This window comes from Myodes glareolus, chromosome 11 (genome assembly GCF_982192425.1).
Source record: "Myodes glareolus chromosome 11, mMyoGla1.1, whole genome shotgun sequence".
Lineage (NCBI taxonomy): Eukaryota > Metazoa > Chordata > Mammalia > Rodentia > Cricetidae > Myodes > Myodes glareolus.
The window spans coordinates 41,422,023-41,439,791 of NC_142036.1; the positions used below are offsets into that span (position 1 = coordinate 41,422,023).

At 46.4% G+C, this 17,769-nt stretch overlaps 1 protein-coding gene across 3 annotated transcripts in view; it reads right to left on the reverse strand.

The window, feature by feature from the left end:
- Window positions 1-9,539: 9,539 nt before the first annotated feature.
- The window catches only part of Lin52 (lin-52 DREAM MuvB core complex component), an 82,218-nt gene continuing 73,988 nt past the window's right edge, over window positions 9,540-17,769 (reverse strand). For all 3 annotated transcript variants that reach the window (XM_048449170.3, XM_048449171.3, XM_048449172.3), the window contains one exon: window positions 9,540-11,390. In XM_048449170.3, the coding sequence (XP_048305127.1) occupies window positions 11,335-11,390 (56 nt within the window). In that variant the 3' untranslated portion in view covers window positions 9,540-11,334. The remainder of the gene's footprint in view (window positions 11,391-17,769) is intronic.

The following is a 17,769-nucleotide window of genomic DNA, read 5'->3' on the forward strand; positions in this document are numbered from 1 at the left end:
CAGGAGTCTGGCTCTTCATTGTGTCAAAGGCAGGCTCAGGACAGGTTGCCCAGCGCTATGCCTGGCTGCTGTGTATGTCGGGCAGCGCTATGCCCGGCTGCTGTGTGAGTATGTCGGGCAGCTGACAAAAGGACTTCTTCATCTGCCTTTTCCTGGTGCAGGAGAATTATCTGTATTCTGTCAATTATATTTTAATAAAACGCTGATTGGCCAGGCAGGCAGTATAGGCGGGAAAGCCAGACAGGAAGTAGGGGTGGAGCAAAGAGACTGGGAGTATTCTGGAAGCAGAAGCTCTCTCTCAGCCATTCCTGTACAGACCACCGAAGAGGCAACATGTAAGCTGTCACACCGAGAAAGGTACCGAGCCCATGTGGCTAACATAGATAAGGATAATGGGGTAATATATGTTATAAGAGTTAACAAGAAGCCTGACCTAATGGACCAATCAGTTTATAACCTTATGGAGTCCTGTGTGTAATTTCTCTTTGGGATTTGCCGGCTGTTGGGGTACTGGGCAGGACAGAAACCCCAACAAGCCAGCCCCCTCATGTTACATTTTCCTTTTCCAAGCTCAGGGTGAGCCTGAGAGCTTCTGTGATATTGCCCCAGAGTCTCCATGGGTTTGAAATATAAAAAGCTGATGTTGGAGGAGGCTCAACGAACCTCAAATCTTTTGCTCCGAAGCACAGCTTAGAGGTAGTTAGGCGCACAAAGGCTCAGGGAAGGTTTCCAGACACGAATGCCTACATCACTGTCGCGCTGACTCAAGCCCGCACCCTGTGTCCTCTCTTGACAAAACTCCCAAGTGACAACTGAAGTCTACCACTCCAGACTGCTGCAGAACTTCAGTCATACTGTGTGCATTCTTTCTGTCTGCTGTCATCCTGTCCTTGTCATCTAACTTCTACATGGTATTTGTGCATCACACACACATATATATTAATAAAATATTTAAAAATTTATTCATTTGCTTGAAAATTTTTGTCATTTTTTTATTGACATGAATGAGGCAGCCATCAATATTCTTGCCAGTGTCTACTGGTGGGCACTTTTCTATTGGGCATATACCTAGAAGCAGAATTAACCAAGGTTGAACTAAAGTTTTTCTTTTGAGCAGGGCAGTGGTGGCGCATGCCTTTAATCCCAGCACTCGGGAGGCAGAGGCAGGCAGATCTCTGTGAGTTCGAGGTCAGCCTGGTCTACAAGAGCTAGTTACAGGACCGGCACCAAAACTAAAGAGAAATCGTGTCTCAAAAAAAAAAACCCCAATTTTCTTTTTTCTTTTGAGATAGGGTCTCATTATATTGTCCAATCTGGGTCTCAATCTCACCATCCTCCTGTCTCAGTCTTTCAAGGATTAGAACAGGCATTACCATGCCTGACTCCCAAACCCATCAAGAAGCAGAATGTAGGGCTAGAGAGATGGTTCAGAGGTTAAGAGCATTGCCTGCTCTTCCAAAGGTCAATTCCCAGCAACCACATGGTGGCTCACAACCATCTGTAATGAGGTCTGGTGCCCTCTTCTGGCTTGTGGTCATACACATAGACAGAATATTGTATAAACAAATATTTTTTTAAAAAAAGAAGCAAAATGTAGGCGGGGCGTTGGTGGCGCACACCTTTAATCCCAGCACTTGGGAGGCAGAGGCAGGCGGATCTTTGTGAGTTCGAGGCCAGCCTGGTCTGGTCTAGAAGACCTAGTTCCAGGACAGGCTCCAAAGCTACAGAGAAACCCTGTCTCGAAAAACCAAAACAAGAAGGAGGAGGAGGAGGAGGAGGAAGAAGAAGAAGAAGAAGAAGAAGAAGAAGGAGGAGGAGGAGGAGGAAGAAGGGGGTGGTGGGTTTGGTTTAGTGGTGGCACACACCTTTAATCCCAGCATGTGCATGTGGGGGGGGGCAGAGGCAGTGCATCTCTGTGAGTTCAAGGCCAGTCTGGTCTACACGTATAGCGAGTTCTAGGACACTCAGAGTTACATAGTAAGTCCCTGTCTCGCGGTGTGGGGGTGAGACCGTGGGTTCAAAATAATAGTCAGTAGTCCCATTTGCAGTCGCGGTGTGGGGGTGAGACCGTGGGTTCAAAATATTAGTCAGTAGTCTCATTTGCAGGATTGTCTCCCATCTTAGGAAATTGCTGGGTTTATAGCAAACTAGACAGTTAGTGGCTCTAATTCAGGATCAGTTTAGAGTGATTACCAGGCCTACAGGAAGCTTGAGGCAGAGCGCTGCACGTCTGCAACTTCAGCACTCAGGAGGAAAGAGGACCAGAGGCTCCCAATCAGCAGGCTACAGCCTTGCCTCCAAGACGTGTCTCAAAAAAGGAAGGAGATTAAAGATGGCACACACCTTTTATCCCAGCACTCAGGAGGCAGAGGCGGGCGGATCTCTGTGTGTTTGAAGCCACACACAGAGAAGGAGAAAGTAGAAGAGGAGAAGAAAAGAAGGAGGAGGAAGAAAAGAAGAAAAAAGAAGACAGGAAAGAAAAGAAACACCTTCTTTCACAGATAGACTGCAATGGAATGTCAACTCTTTTTTTTTTTTTTTTGGTTTTTCAAGACAGGGTTTCTCTGTGTAACAGTCCTAGCTGTTCTGGAACTAGCTCTTGTAGACCAGGCTGGCCTCAAACTCACAGAGATCCACCTGCTTCTGCCTCCCAAGTGCTGGGATTAGAGGCATGAACCACCACTGTGTGGCCAGAAAGTTGGCTTCTTAGTCCTTGGGCTGGGAATTCCTTTGGCCTGAGGTTTCCTTAAATGCACAGTGCAGTCACTGTTAGCACAGTGCCATGCAGAACAGCTATTTCCCCAAATCTCTGACACCAGGATTTTGTTTCTCTGAAAAAAAAGTGATCAAGAGCAGAGTGGGTATGGTGGTGCACACCTTTCAAGACTTATTGCTACTTTATGTGGATGTGTGTCTGTGTAAATGAATGCCACATGTATGTGGGTACTCATTGAGGCTAGGAGAGGGCATCAGATCACTCAAGCTGCAGTTACATACAGGCAGTGGTGCCAGCTGTTATGGGTGCAGGGAACAGAACTCAGGTCCTCTGGAAGAGCAACTGGGCTCTTAACTGCTGAGCCCTTTCTCCAGCCCTAATGGTGCACACCTTTAATCCCATCACTCAGGAGGCAAAGGCAGAAACATCTCTGTGAATTCCAGGACAGCCAGGTCTACGGTGGAACTCTGTCTGGGGAGGAGGAAAAGGTGAATATCAAAACTCAGGAAATAAAATTAGAGAACAGTAACATGAAACCCCACATGAGTGCTTCCTATATATGACTGGAAAGTCAGTGGAGATGGAAAATGATTTCTTTCCCCAATGGGTCAAAATGGCTCCTCCGTCCCCAGTCCCCTTGATGACTTACTTGTAAATAAGGTCAGCTCATGGCTTGGTCAGAGCCCACCCTTGTAGAAGGATCTAGGAGCTGACACAGTCTAGGGGGCAGTGGAACCTGCGTGGCCCTCAGGTGCACAGCCGGGCCCACACAGTCCTGGTCAGGAATGCCCACTGTGTCTGTTCCTGGGTCAAGGCCAGCTCCGTGCTTTCCTGCTTATCTGTCCCCTTATTTAACCTTCCAAACCCTCCCCACACCCGAGGCCCCTTCATCATTTCCCCTTGACGTGTCTACTTTCATTTTCCTAGGACGAATCATTTGACAATCGCCTGCCCATATTTCTAAGCGCGCTGGGTCTTGCTGTGCCCGTTTTCCTGTCCTCTCTGGGTTTTCTAACACCAATCATCTGCCGGTTTCATTAGCACGCTGTTTACACCAGTCTTTCAGATCACTAATGAAGATGGGAAGTGAGCCACCAATCCTCACAGCCCCCACCAGGTGCCCCTCCCTCGCCTGTGCTGGAATCATTATCCTTCCTTGTGTGACAGGGTCAGAACCAAACCAATTTGCATCAATCTTTGGTGCTTTGGGAAGTGCCGTCCGCGCTATGGTCCTCTTGGAGCAGACTGCTTCAGCTGCTCTGGAGTGCTCCCGCCACCTCCTTTGGAGGGATGATCAGGTCCAGCCACCCCTCCTAGCTGGCAGAAAGCCTCGGAGCTACAGTAATGGCCAGGCAGGACTCGGGGCTGCATGTGTCTGCTATGTCCCCCTCTTTGCGTCTTGAGCTGGACATTTTTTTTTTTTTTAAACTAAATGAGCAGCACATCCAGGCAGAGGGAGGAGCTGATGCGGCCAGCGTGGGATTTGCATTTCTCATCTATTTCTACAGACATGTAGGGCAGTGCTGCTTAGGATCCTCCAGGGCCCATGCAGGTCTCTGGGGTTGCTGCTCCAGGCATGGGGCTGGGGTGGCTGAAGCGCCTGCTAGGATAAGGCTCTCTTGCTGCTGCTTTCTCCTATCTCTGGCCCTCGTGTTTTTGTCTTCTCCACCAGGCAGCTCATCTTGCAGGGAGGACTCGAGTTTGCTTTCCAGTACCCGTGTAAAACCCAGGCATAGCAGGGAATGCTCACAATCTCAGCACTGGAAGGTGGAAACAGGAGGATTCTTCAGACTGGCTGGTCAACCTAGTTGAATTGGTTAGCTCTAGGGTCAATGAGAACTATCTCAAAAAATAAGGTGGAGAAGCAATGGAGAGACAACTAATAATGCCTGTATACAGGCATACACGGTCCTGTAAACACACACACACACACACACACACACACACACACACACACGAAGACAGAGGCAAAGCAGCAGTGACAGATGGCGGCGGGGGATGGGAGGTCCGTATGAATGAAGGACTCTTGAGTTTGCTTCCGAGCCGCTCTTGTATTTGTAGACTATTTCTGGTTCTAGGCCCCACATGCCTGTAGTCCTGACGCCAGCCAGCGCCTCTCATCTCCATTCTGCCTTAAGTCACTGACTTTTCTAACTTGATTCTCCCCTGCTGCTCCTTTGTGTGGAGCTGAGGGCACAGGTCACTGCAGCTCCTGAAGCTTGGCTGCATCCAGGAAGGCACCAGGATGTGACCTGAGACCTCAGGCTCCTCATGCTAGGCTAGGGTTGAGGAGGAAGCTGGGGGGGGGGGGGCTGCGGCCCCAGTGGGCCCCGTTCAGTAATGGGAAGGGAATGAGAACCTGACCAACCTTGTACCTGGAGGAATGTGGAAGGGTAGGGAACAATGGACGGGGCAGGACAGAATGAAGCAGGGGACACATTCCTGGGGAGTGACCGGAGTGATGTCCAGGGTGGAGACCAGAGATGAAGTGATTTGACACTCACAGCAAGACCAAGGTCAGCTCAGAAACCTTCCAAGGTCATGGACCATACTCCCCCCCAAGTCCTTTTAAGCCATGATTGGTCTTTTGTGGCACTTTCTGCAGTCTACAACTGAACTTACCAAGTGCACATTCTAGCCTGGGGTTCTAGAAAGTGAAGGGCTAGAGGGAAGGGAAGAGGCTACTCTGCATTAATTACTCCAGAGTTACCTATTTTCCCTCAAAATATCAATAATTATAATAAATGTGAGCAGAAAAAAAAATAAAGCTACTGGGTCCAACTTTAATAGCCCTGCCAAGTAGTCCTACAATGGGCAAGATAGGCCTGCACTGCTTCCCACTTCTCCCAAGGACCCACTTAGTTGCTGCAGCTGCTCTAGGAGTTAGGGGACACCACTGGACCCATGTCACTGGCAGCTGCTCTAGGAGTTAGGGGACACCACTGGACCCACGTCACTGGCAGACCAAGGCACAAAGGTCAGCTAATCTACCCAAAGTCACACTCCTACTGTTTGGCTGGAGCAGGAGTTGGACCTTGGCACTCTGACTTGAATCTGCACATCATCGGGCTGTTTCTTTGAAGTGGGAAAGGTTCTAAGGAAACAGGCAGAGTTTAACTTGCCTAAACCATCCCTACCTGTCTAGAAATTTAAGCCTTTTTTTCTTTTTTGAGATGGGGTCTTGTTATTTGGTCCCGAGTGTCCTTGAACTTGTGATCTTGCCCAGCTAAAACAAATTTTATTTTAATTTTTTTTTTTTGGAGGCAGGTTTCTTGGCATAGCCATGGCTATCCTGGAACTCACTCTGTAGACCAGGCTGGCCTTTTGAACTCACAGAGATCCACGTGCCTCTGCCTCTTGAGTGCTGGAACTAAAGGTGTGTGCTATACTGCCCAGCAGCAAATTTTATTTATTTTTACATTTACTTATTGAGAGAGAGATCACATGCACACACCGTGGAGCCCATCAGGGATGAGGACAGTTCTCAGGAGTCAGTGCTTGCGTTCCACCATGTAGGTCCCAGGGTTCAGACTCATCTCTTCAGCCTTGATGGCAAGCACCTTCTGGGCCCCCTCACCAACTCCAGTGAATTCCTAAGTGCGACTTGCCATGTACTTTTTCACATTCTGTTTACCAAGGAGATGGTGTGACACTACCCATTTGGACTGACCTCGACATCTCCCAAAAGTTATTTAAAAGTCAGGTATTGTTACCACTGTCTCTGGAACAGGAAGGATGGGAAAACAGTCACTGTGAGTTTTTTCTTTTCTTTCTTTCTTTTTTTTTTCCTCTTTTGATATAATCTGATACAATTGAGCATTTTGGTTATCGGAGGTCACTTCCAAAAATATCAGGTATAGATCAAAACAGAGATGAAAATAATGTGAGCCAAGTTTCAGATCCCCACGGAAACTCCCCATACACCCTTGTCCCTGGTGAAGAGCAAGCTGAGCACTGTGTCACCCCAATCACAGGACTGGATTTCTCCTCATCAGCCTGCCAACCCCTGTGTCACAGAGAGTGCAGCTAATCATGATGGCTTGCCTTGGCAAAGAGGCTCCTTTTCTGTTTTTTAAAGAGATCATTCAAGAGAGCATAGCGACAGTCGGCAGGGGAAGAGCTGGAGAGCGAAGGTGATGGGGGCTAGAAACACAGGCAGGCCAGGGAGTGGTGCCCCCCGCAGGCTGAGGAGTGGTGCCCCCCACATGCCCCCCCGCAGGCCAAGGAGTGGTGCCCCCCCCCCCCCCCGGCAGGCCATGCGCTCTGTGGGAGCAGAATCTACATGCAGGCTGTGAGGAAATTCTCCCTGACATGGCTGGAAGCAGCTCAGGGAAGGTCCAGCAATGGCACCACAGCCAGACTGCATGCGACTTCACTAGAGTAGACAAATGGAAAATGGGTGAGGGCAGAGGGTGCATAAACTGAGCGAGGTCAGGGAGCAGAGAGGGCTTCCTGGAAGGTCGGGATGCTAAGTGCTTCAGACTCTGGCTCCAGGGAGAGCCCAGGCTGTGCCCAGTGCAGCTCTCCTCTGCCCACAGCCTGTGCCTTCTGGAGTTGGGCAAACCTCTTACAAGTTGCTTTGTTTAGAGACTGTCCCCCTCCCTCAGGGTACTGCTCCCTCCTTCTCCCTGCATCTGTCCTCTGGTTAGAGTTGTGTGAAGCGGAAGACAATTTGGGGCTTATTAGTGTCCCAGGGAGACATGTAACTTGTGCTGCTGGGACCCAAACAGCGAGAGTCTTAGCAGCAAACTCCAGCCGAGTATGGACTGAGGAATTGTCTTACCCAATTACAAGGAATGGCTCGCTTTGTGTTTGTGATTCTGTACGGTTGTCTGATCGCTTCTGATCGCTTTTCTCCATTTGCTGGCTCAGGTCATGCTGGAATTGTGCTAATTAGAAGAGAAATGGCCAGAGCGATCCTGTCAGCCCCGATTACTGGTGGGGACAAAGCTGAATATTATTCTGAGGCAATGTTTTGTAAGAGCCCTTCTCCTGCTCTCATTAGGAGGAAGAGGACCCCAGGAGGGGAGTTCCGAGAGCTTGGCCTGGCTAATGGAGCATGGGGTGTTCCTGTGCAAATTAACAGGCTCTGCCAGGACTCGAGCCAACCAGGGGCCTCACACTTGCACCTGGTGTCACCTGAAGCCTCCAACTGTCCTTGGTCTAAATGAAAAAGTGCCAGACAAAAGGTGGGAAGGTTGATGACCTTTTTAGACGCAGGGACACACTTCCTAAGTGGCAACAATTCTAAGTAGATATGAAGAGCCAGTTACAGGCTAATCAGAACTTAGAAACTGAACTTGGAGGAGAGACCTCTGCTTGTCCATTCAATGGGCTGCTGGAATACGGTGGTCTTGGATCTCTTAAAGGAAGAAGACGTAAGACGGAGACCATGACTTCAGGCTTGGAGATAAAGATAGGCCAAGTTCAAGCTGCTAAGAAACCACTTATTTGACCCCTGGGAGCCAGTTACTTTCCGACCTGCAGTCCATCTTCCTGCGATGCCTTAATGCTGCGGGTATAGGGACCTCACTGAGAAGCATTCGTGGGCAGCCCACATGCTGTTTTGAGGCTACGGAGTCAGAGGAGTAATTCCACCAGCTGCATCTTCACTGTCCTGATTTGAGTGAACCCACAAAAGCTACAATAACAAGACCAACACCAAGGGGCAGCTAGCAAATGCCGGGCTAGATATGGTGGTGCACACCTTTAATCCCAGCACTTGGGAGGCAGAGGAAGCTGATCTCTGTGAGTTTGAGGACAGTCTGGGGGGATACATGTTGAACTACAGGACAGTTAGGGTTACATGATGAGATCCTGCTTTTAAAAAGAAAAGAAAAGAAAAAAAAAGGATTGTAAGGGCTGATGAGATGGCTCAGTGGGTAAAAGCCCTTGCTGCCTAGCCTAATGACCTGAGTCCATGCCCCTGGACCCACGTGGAGGGAGAGACCTGGCTCCCAAATGTTGCCCTTTGACCTCCACACATGCTTGGGCATGTAAACACATACAATGAATATTCAAAACGTTTTGAATTATGGAAAATCCGTTTTAAAATAAAAAGATAAAGAAAATTAACAAGGGTGCTTTGTAATTAACAAAATCAGTATCCTATATGAGCTGTGTATCAATCTGTTTTCCTTAAAATGGAATGCTCTGATGAAGACAAACCCACTGCCAACAAGTGACAGAGGGGCTCAGAGTAAAGCAGATGCAGATGTCTTCCATGAAGGCACGAAGAATAGATACATAGGAGGGAGACAAATCCCAGGAGCTTGTGATATTAAAGGGCATTAGGATCTGGACTCAGATTACCTAAGTAATCTGAGGTATGATGATCAGGTGCGATCCCGCGATCAGGTGTATCCTGTGATCAGGTACGATCCCATGATTAGGGTCAGTGGAATGGCACATTTACATACTGAAGAAATAATGGGGGAAGGTTCTTACCGGAAGAACAGGTATGATATGTGCGAAGTGAAAGGGAGGCTTTCTGGGACTCCAGTGGTGCAGGCAAGCAAGGCACTAGGAGTTGTTCAGGGTAAGAAGAGTTCTTACTAGAAGAGAGACTTTCTGTGGGAGAAGGAGGAATCCAAGCTGATGGATCAACTAGGATGTTCTTCCAAACTGGAGGACAGAGATGGCTCTTTGACAATACATACAAGGTGGTAGCAAAGGTTTCTAAAGGTTCCTACTGAGACAGGAAATCTAGCAGTGAGGGCAGGATGGCAGGGGGACAGTGGACTTGTCACTCGAGTTGTACATCTGATGAGCCCAGGTTTTAAACACACAGCCTGGCCCTTGAAGGGAAAAATTCGACCTCCTATACAAGGGATATATTTATTATGAAGACACATACGTAAAGAATAACCCTCTAACATTCTAAAATACATATACATACTGTACATAAATTTATATTATCAATATAAAAATACATCATTAACATTTCTAAGGATGACAAATACAAAAACAATAAATATCACAATTCTAAAACATCTACTTGCATTAATTTAAGTGCTGGTGAATAGGATGACAGAAAAAGGAGGAGGCCATAGCAGATCAAAACACCAACTACTGGCTTCCCATTACAGACGAGTTGGTTTGGGGAGCTAACCCAGTATTCTCCACAGACTTTCCAATGTCCCCAAACTCTGAAAAGTGCCTGATGCCATCAACTCTCAAAAACAGAGTGAAGAAAAAACTGACGCACGGCATTACCTTCTGACACTCGTACACACTCACTTTAACCGCATTTGGTGAGATAAAAAATGTCAATCACAGACTTAAGCTTAAAATCAACTGGCCCTTCAAGGGAGTACTCCAGCAGAATGTTTCTCTTCTCATACTTACCTTTTATGGTACATATTTCATTCTTTTTCCTTTCAAAAAGTAAAACTGTGTTGATCACATAGCACTAATGAAGGGGAAAATTCAACATCAACTCTAGCATTAGGCAAAAGTGTCACGAATGGTCAAGGTTCACCCTCAGTGAACCTCAGGAGAACTGTGCCCTAACAATACATGGCCACAGCTTCTCCTGTGTCCAAATTCCCACTGGACGATGGTCACAGAGCTTTTCTTCCTATAATATTGAGGGAATTCTCTGCGCTTTTCAAAAACATGAGGTTAGGTCTAATCCATTTTATCCATGGGCAAGATTTTCAGATTTTAGCAGATACATACAACTAGTAAAAAAAATCTGCGAGAGTTGCATTTAAGCCAGAACATTTTCATACGGGTGTGCCTGTATCATATAAGCGAATAGCCGACAGGTGGCTGAGAGGAGAAAGGGACAAAGCACTGTGACCATCCACAGCACGCACTAAGTCATCAGGTTCTGGTTCAGTCAAACGGGAACTCTCACAACCATGTCCTCCCACCACCAGCTCACACTCACTTCTTCACTTACAGACGTAACAGACTGACCAGAGCTCCTTTCGTTGCCTTCATACTAGTCTGGAAGTCTAGAACGCAGGGTGACACAGCATGAGCCTTTCTTTCTAGAGAGTCACTACAAGGGCTCCACTAGTCTGGAGTCAGACCTGCAAGGTGGCTTGGGGATGGACAGTGCTTAAGGGCGAGAGTGTCATTGGAGGTATAGCCTTAAAAAGCAGACGTACATCTCAAGAAGACTCTGTTTCCTTCAGAATGGAAGTCATAGAATCCATTAGATCTGAGAGTTCACAGGTCAAGATGTGCAGGCTGGTCCAGCAAGTAGTTGGCCTCTGATGCCGTCATCATGAACGCTCTTTAAAAGATCAAGTACAACTCAACAGAACCCATTAATCGATTTGTCACTACTGACTTTGCCATTACAGAATCAAAGTAATTAGAAGATCCTGAGCCTCCTGAATCACTTTTGGAAAGGACCTCTCAGAATGACAGGACCACCGCGTTATCAACAGCCAGAGTTACAAAGCCAGCTCAGTGAATGGCAATGATCCTTGGGTAGAACAGATTCTTTCTTGCTACCAGATGTCTTGCTACAGATGTCCTGTGCAGAGTGCCAGGAGTGGGGGAGAAGCCAGTCTTTCCCATAGAAGCATGTGGTGTGCATCATCAGAGCCACACTGGAAAGGGGACTTGGTTGCGGTCTTCAGGACACTGTGCACAAGCAGTTGCTACTTCTTGGGCTTCTCTAAGATGTTCAGGAATTTTCCTCTTGTCATTTCTCTGGCTGCAATCACAAAGTCAACAAAATATCAGTGAAAATCTAAAATGGAAAAAAGGGATTACAGGAAGATTTAAGATAAAAGTGCAGACTGGAGCAAGAGACCCAACTTCCCCAAAGGTACTGTCTGACTTCTACACCCTTGTCCTGTGCATCTGCTCTTATAAATACATGTTAATATACAAAAGGATATTGGTAAGTAAATCAATTGATAAATAGTTAAATCAATTGTATACTACAAATTCAACCATCACTAGTGTTCTAAAGACAAAAACAAACTAATACTGACAATTAAAACTGGACAGCAAATCTGAAGTTGGCAATTGTCTAAAGTGCAGGTGACGGGGGTGGGAGGCAGGGAGAGCATCAGCTATCCTTATAAAAAAATAAAATCACACAAGTCTCTCTGTTTCTCTTTGTCTCTCAACTCTAAACACTCAGGTTCACTATCTTACACAGTTTGTTCTGGGAGGCTAAAATCCAGCCAAGATTAGAATCTTATCTGGACTGTTGGTCTCTGTACATTTATAAACTCAAATCAAAACCAATGATCACGCACCCCACCTCTGAGCAGTGGGAGGCCCCGTGTGCTGGAATGCAGCAGGGTTTATATTCCCTCAGTGCAGTTCATCTGGGATGGTGTAATAAAGCAGGGTTTATAGAGCTTTGGTCTTCTCTCTTGGCATTGTCAGTCCGCAGGTATTTAATATAGCCAGGCAAGGTTTATGTGTCTTTCTCTGACTTTCAGTACCATCAATCTCTGAAACCTAGTTACTGCTAGGTTTATTCAGCTACTTGCCTGTAGGTAAGGCTCCAAAGTAAAACACTTCTCAATTAAAAAGGGGCACCACTCTAGAAGCCCCCCATTATAGTTCTGTTAAGCAAATTTTCAATAAGCATGTGCAATGTAACTCCCCCACCCCACCACAGCCCCATCTTTATTCCACAACGGCATCTTTTTAGATCTCTTAAATGGATTTAGTAGTTCTGAAAATTTCTGATGGCTAGGCTGGGAAGCCAGAAGTCTTACAGAACTATGCAGTGGACACAGGGCAAGTGGTGTCTCACAGCCTCACAAGAACAGGTCCATCTTGGTCCAAGAAAGAAAGAGGTTAGGGGGGTATCTGCAGTAACGAAAGAAATGTTTCCCCCATCTTCTGTTGCCTTCATCTAGGACAGAACAAATGAATTCAGGCAGATTCTCCACTCCAATCGCCCTAAACCTAACAGCTGCTTGTTTGCCAGGCCTAGCAGTAAAGGCCTGTAATCCTGGCCAGGGCTGGATAACTCACTCAAACCCAGTCATAGAATAAAGTAGACTAAAATAAGGCCTGGGGACAGAGTTCATTTGGCAGAGTGCTTGCCCAAGTTTTAGCTGGCTCTAGGGTCATTCAATCAGTAGCGCTGCAGAACGGCTCCCCCATTCTCCTTGCCTGCACCCTGGTTCCTTGAGAACCTGTCATCACAGGGAGGCTTCTGGTATCATCAGTTTATCCCAGTCTTCCCAGTGTTCACTAGCTCCCAAGCTCCAGCAAAAGAAGGAAAGTCTGTCAGCCAGGTATGCAAGTTCAGGGTGAGGTGTCTCAGTGCTGCCAATCCTACCCAAGCCCAAATCTGATCCTTCCTTGGTGGATTTACACAAGGTTTTGTACATGTTTCCTTTACTAAAATGTCAGAATTGAGGGCAGGCCTATTAAATACATGCTGGTCACATAAACAATATACAATAGAATAAATAAATAGGAACAAACAAACGCTAATGCTTCCTTTAGAGTCAGTTAAGATTATACAGTGGAGCCGGGCAGTGGTGGCGCACACCTTTAATCCCAGCACTCGGGAGGCAGAGGCAGGCAGATCTCTGTGAGTTTGAGGCCAGCCTGGTCTACAAGAGCTAATTCCAGGACAGGCACCAAAAACTAAAAAGAAACCCTGTCTTGAAAATCAAAAAACAAACAAACAAACACTAGACAGTGGCTTTTGGTGAACCACTCTCTATATGGTAGGTTTTTATTTTTTTGTTTATTTCTCAAGAAAAATTATTTAATTTTTTTTCCCTTGAGACAGAGTCTCTATGTAACCTTGGCTGGCCTGGAACTCACCATGTAGAAAAGGCTGGTTTCAAACTCACAGAGATATACCTGCCTCTGTCTCCCAAGTGCTGAGATTAAAGGCATGTACTACCTACAATGCTCAATAAAAACAACAAAAAATTTAGATTATGTGTGTGCGCATGTCACAGTGCCCATACAGAAGTCAGAGGACAGTTTGTGGAGGTTAGTTCTCTCTTTCCATCCTAGGTTTAAGGGACTGAATTCAGATTGTAGGCTTGGCACCAAGTACCCTTACTGGCTGAGCCATTTGAAGGAAGTAATGCCAAATTAATGGAGATCAGGGGTCAAGGAAATCCAATCAGCTACTTGGCCAAGGAGAGACAGCAAAGATGTTTTATAGAGAATTCAGGATTTGGGGCTGGGGTGCAGCTCATTTGGGACACTTTTGGCATGAGGGTGCATGTCTGAAATCCCAGCACTCAGGAGACAGGCAGGGAGGCCAGAACTTCAAGGCTGTATTTAGTTGCAGAGTAACTGAGAGGCCAGGGTGATTATATGGAAAAAAAAATTTTGTTCAAAGAGAACAAAGAATTTGAGTACCCTTCTAGCTCAAGATTTAGTAGCTGGGTAAGCCTTGGGCTGGATGGCCTTCAAGTCTCATCTTCTTTCTCTGCACAACGGGAGCAGGCAGGGCTCACCTCTCTACCTTCTCCTGGATACTGTCAGTATCACTAACACATCGTTTTTAGAGATGGGCAAGTAACTAGTTTTGTTAGCCCACACACATTTTCTGAGTGCACGAGCGGGTGAGTGGTGAGAAGGGGGTCAGAAACCTCAGAAACCGCACTGACTGGAGCATCCACCCTTAGCCCAACCTTTACACATTACTTACACTTTCAGGCAGAGTGCCTACAAGGGTTAGCTGCCTACACTTGAGGTGAAATTGTAAGAACTTTAAACCCAACAGCATCAAAGCAGCCTGTAGCATGGCTGGAAGTCAGTGTGGAAACCAGATGTGGGTAACACAGAACCCTGATGCACCCTGATTTATTGGTGATTTCAGACCTCCCAATTCCTTATTGTTATTTAAATTAGGGATTTTATTTATCCGAGTGTTTGGCCTGTATGTAGGCAAGCGTGGCGCCTGCAGAAGACAGAAGAGGAGTCAGATTTCCTGGAGCTGGTGCTATAGTTGTGATCTGCCACATGGGTGCTAGGACTTGAACCCAGATGCAGTGGAAGAGCAGCAAGTTTTCTTAACCACCGGGCCACCTCTTTGCCTCTTACTGTTGCCCCAATCCAAAGTGAAAGAACGACCTGGATATGCTGAGACTGAGAATTTTAAAATCTCAAATATTTGAGGGCGAAGAGTTTCAAAGGAAAAACAAGTGGAGTTTCTGAAGTCTCTCAGTGGTCAATTTTCCTTGAACTTAACCAATCCTTTTTTAACAACTCCTTTTCCACTCAATCATTCCTCCCCTTTTGACCTAATCCAAGTATACAGAGTTGCAGGAAACCACCATAAAAGTCGAAGTAATTCAAAAGACATCATCTTCTACATGGGAGGGGAGAAAGTTTGCCTTCTTGCCAGTCCCATATAGGAGATATACGAATGCATGACACAGCCGCTCCCTAAAAGAGGGCTGTGTTCTATAAATCAGATCCTAAGCACCAACCCCTTTTCGTACACAGGGAAATTGCTACAGGTCAGGGGCTGCGCCAGAGCAAGTGCCCTCCTGTTCACTTGTCATCAGGAGAGTTAACATTTCTGATTAATTCACACAACCCTTATTTTATTCCCCATTTCTTTATCCTCGCTCTCTTGATCTGTTGCAGGGTGAAGATTTTTACTCAGCCTTCTACTGTAATCACTACCCGCACACTGCACCCCCTAAACCTAGTGAAATTGTTTAGCAATGCCAACCGCGCTTTTAATTTGCAAGACATCAGACACAGAGGTAATTTATACCAACATCTGTTCATTTTTGACTTCTGAAACAAACTCGCACATGCTGTTACAAAATCCCATTAGGAGTAAAGAGACAGCCTTCTGCTACTGTTTCATATTCCTTACACACACACACACACACACACACACACACACACACACACGCGCACACACACTTTCTTCTAGGATTACACATGTAAATATATTTTGCTAATGTATTCTCACCAAAGGATTTCAACTCTCTTGGGAAGAGCCTTCAGAGCTGCTGCTTACTGGTAGGGGAAAGGAAGCTATCATCTTCTGCCTAGCTCCACCCTCCCCTCCTTCTTCCCAGTAGTTTTTTTTTTGTTTTTTTGTTTTTCTGGATAAATGGCCAAGGTAAGATTATATGTCCTTGAGCTTGGCACTTCTAGTTCCTCCATGTTCTCTTGGTTCTTCCTAGCGCCTACAGGAAGCAGGGGCAGGGCTGGAAGGTGCATAGTCATGAAGTGCCTGCCTGGGAGCTCCAGGACCTGAGTTCGGTCCCCAGAACCCACTTAAAAAAAAGCTGGGTGTGGTAGTGCATGCTTGTTAGCCCAATGCAAGGGGTGGGGCCAGGTGGAGCCCTGGGGCTTGCTAGTCAGTCAGCAGCTGTATCTGGAAAGTTCCAGACTAGTGGGCTGTCTCAGGAAAGAAGGGAGACAGTGTCTGAGAAATAACACCTGAGGCTCCCCTCTAGCTTCCACATGACATATGTGTATGCACCCTCACACATGTATCCTCAGCACACAAAAGAACAATCCTAAGAGCTAGGGATGTAGCTCAATGGTAGCCTGCTTGCCTAGCAGGTTTGATACCTGGCACCACAAGTATATAAGAAAAAGGGGAGAGGGAGAGGAGAACAGGCCTAGAAAAAAAGAAGTAGCCAGACAGAGTTTTATCTAGTTGGTGAAATTTGCACTTTTGCTTTGGGGTCTATTGTTTACAACTACCAGCTTGAAAGGGAAGGCAATATTACTACCTCTTTAATAACTATGCAAGAGGGGCCCATTGGTCATTAGCTACCAGAATATGTGACGTGCTGATGAGAAGCATGACACCATGTCATATGATTTACAGGCCCCCCAGACAGTGCACAGATCACAAACTGAGAAAAGCACAACAAAGACTGTCACTGTAGGGTTAACGTGGGGAGGAGGCAACTGGCCGGACTACAATCAGCTCGCAGTTTATGCTGCTTCCATCCCCCTTGTAGTTTCTCTCGGGCTGTCAGGTTCACAGAGCTGTAAAGACCTGGGATGCTTAAAGAGGTCGTGGCTGAAGGGAGGACGCTATCCTGCTTACTCTAAAAGAGGTGTGGGGTTAATAGCATCTCTTCCTTAGCCCCTTCATTTCCCCCATCTACCATTTAGCCTTGCCTCTAGTTCCCATTCCACAATGACTAGCCCCAAACTGCCTTCTCTGCAGTAAATTTTCTGGTAGCTGGGTGAAAAGATTCAGTAGTACAGATTGATTTCTTACAAGTGAGGGGATGAGGGATTACCAGAGGCCCCTGGTTAACGAGATTGGGTGCACAGTCTCTCTCGAGACCAGCCCTCTCTGCCAGAGCTTTGTACCTTTTGTCCATGACATATGGGTTTCATTACAGAAAGATTTTTCAGATTATAACTTTGAGGCAATTGCCTGCTAAAATTCTGCTCGACTTTTATGTAGGGAACAATGTACAGATTAAGTAACTTTTTAATGAAATAGAAGAAACTCACAAAATGTTTGGGCTTCAATTTCAATCTTTGGGTGCTACAACGTAATTAAAAACATTTGCAAGGTGGAGAAGAGTTATTCCCTACCTCTCTTGCTTTCCCTCACCTAGAAGAGTAACAGCCAGCAGCTTTCAGGAGCTTCCACTATGAGCAGCCAAGAAAACAAAGGAGACAACATAATACGGTGACAGGGTGGGCAGGTCTCTTCTGTATTCAACAGATTTAGACTCGAAACTCAGCTCCTACCTTGAACCTGGACCCCTGAGGGCAAATCCTAGCCTTTCTCCTGGAGCTTCAGATTCCTCACCTGTGCAAGGTGAGATTAATACAAAGGTCGCACAGGCATTCATAAGCACTACTTCCTGCTCTTTATGTCTTTATCTCTTTATGTCTCAGTCTTCAGCTGCACCATGGAAACACACTGCTCTACCACCTTCAAACTCACGTGACCACTGTTCTCAGGAGGAATTTCTGCCCTAGGTTTCTGGTTAGCCCTGGCAAGCATTGGTATTTTCTTAGATGTCCACAAGCAGGGGCTACCATGTCTGTACTAAATAAACATACAGCATGATGACTAGCAAAAGGAAGCTTATTAATCATCTTTTAAAAATAAAACTTTATTTTAAAATTAATTTTACTCATTTAAT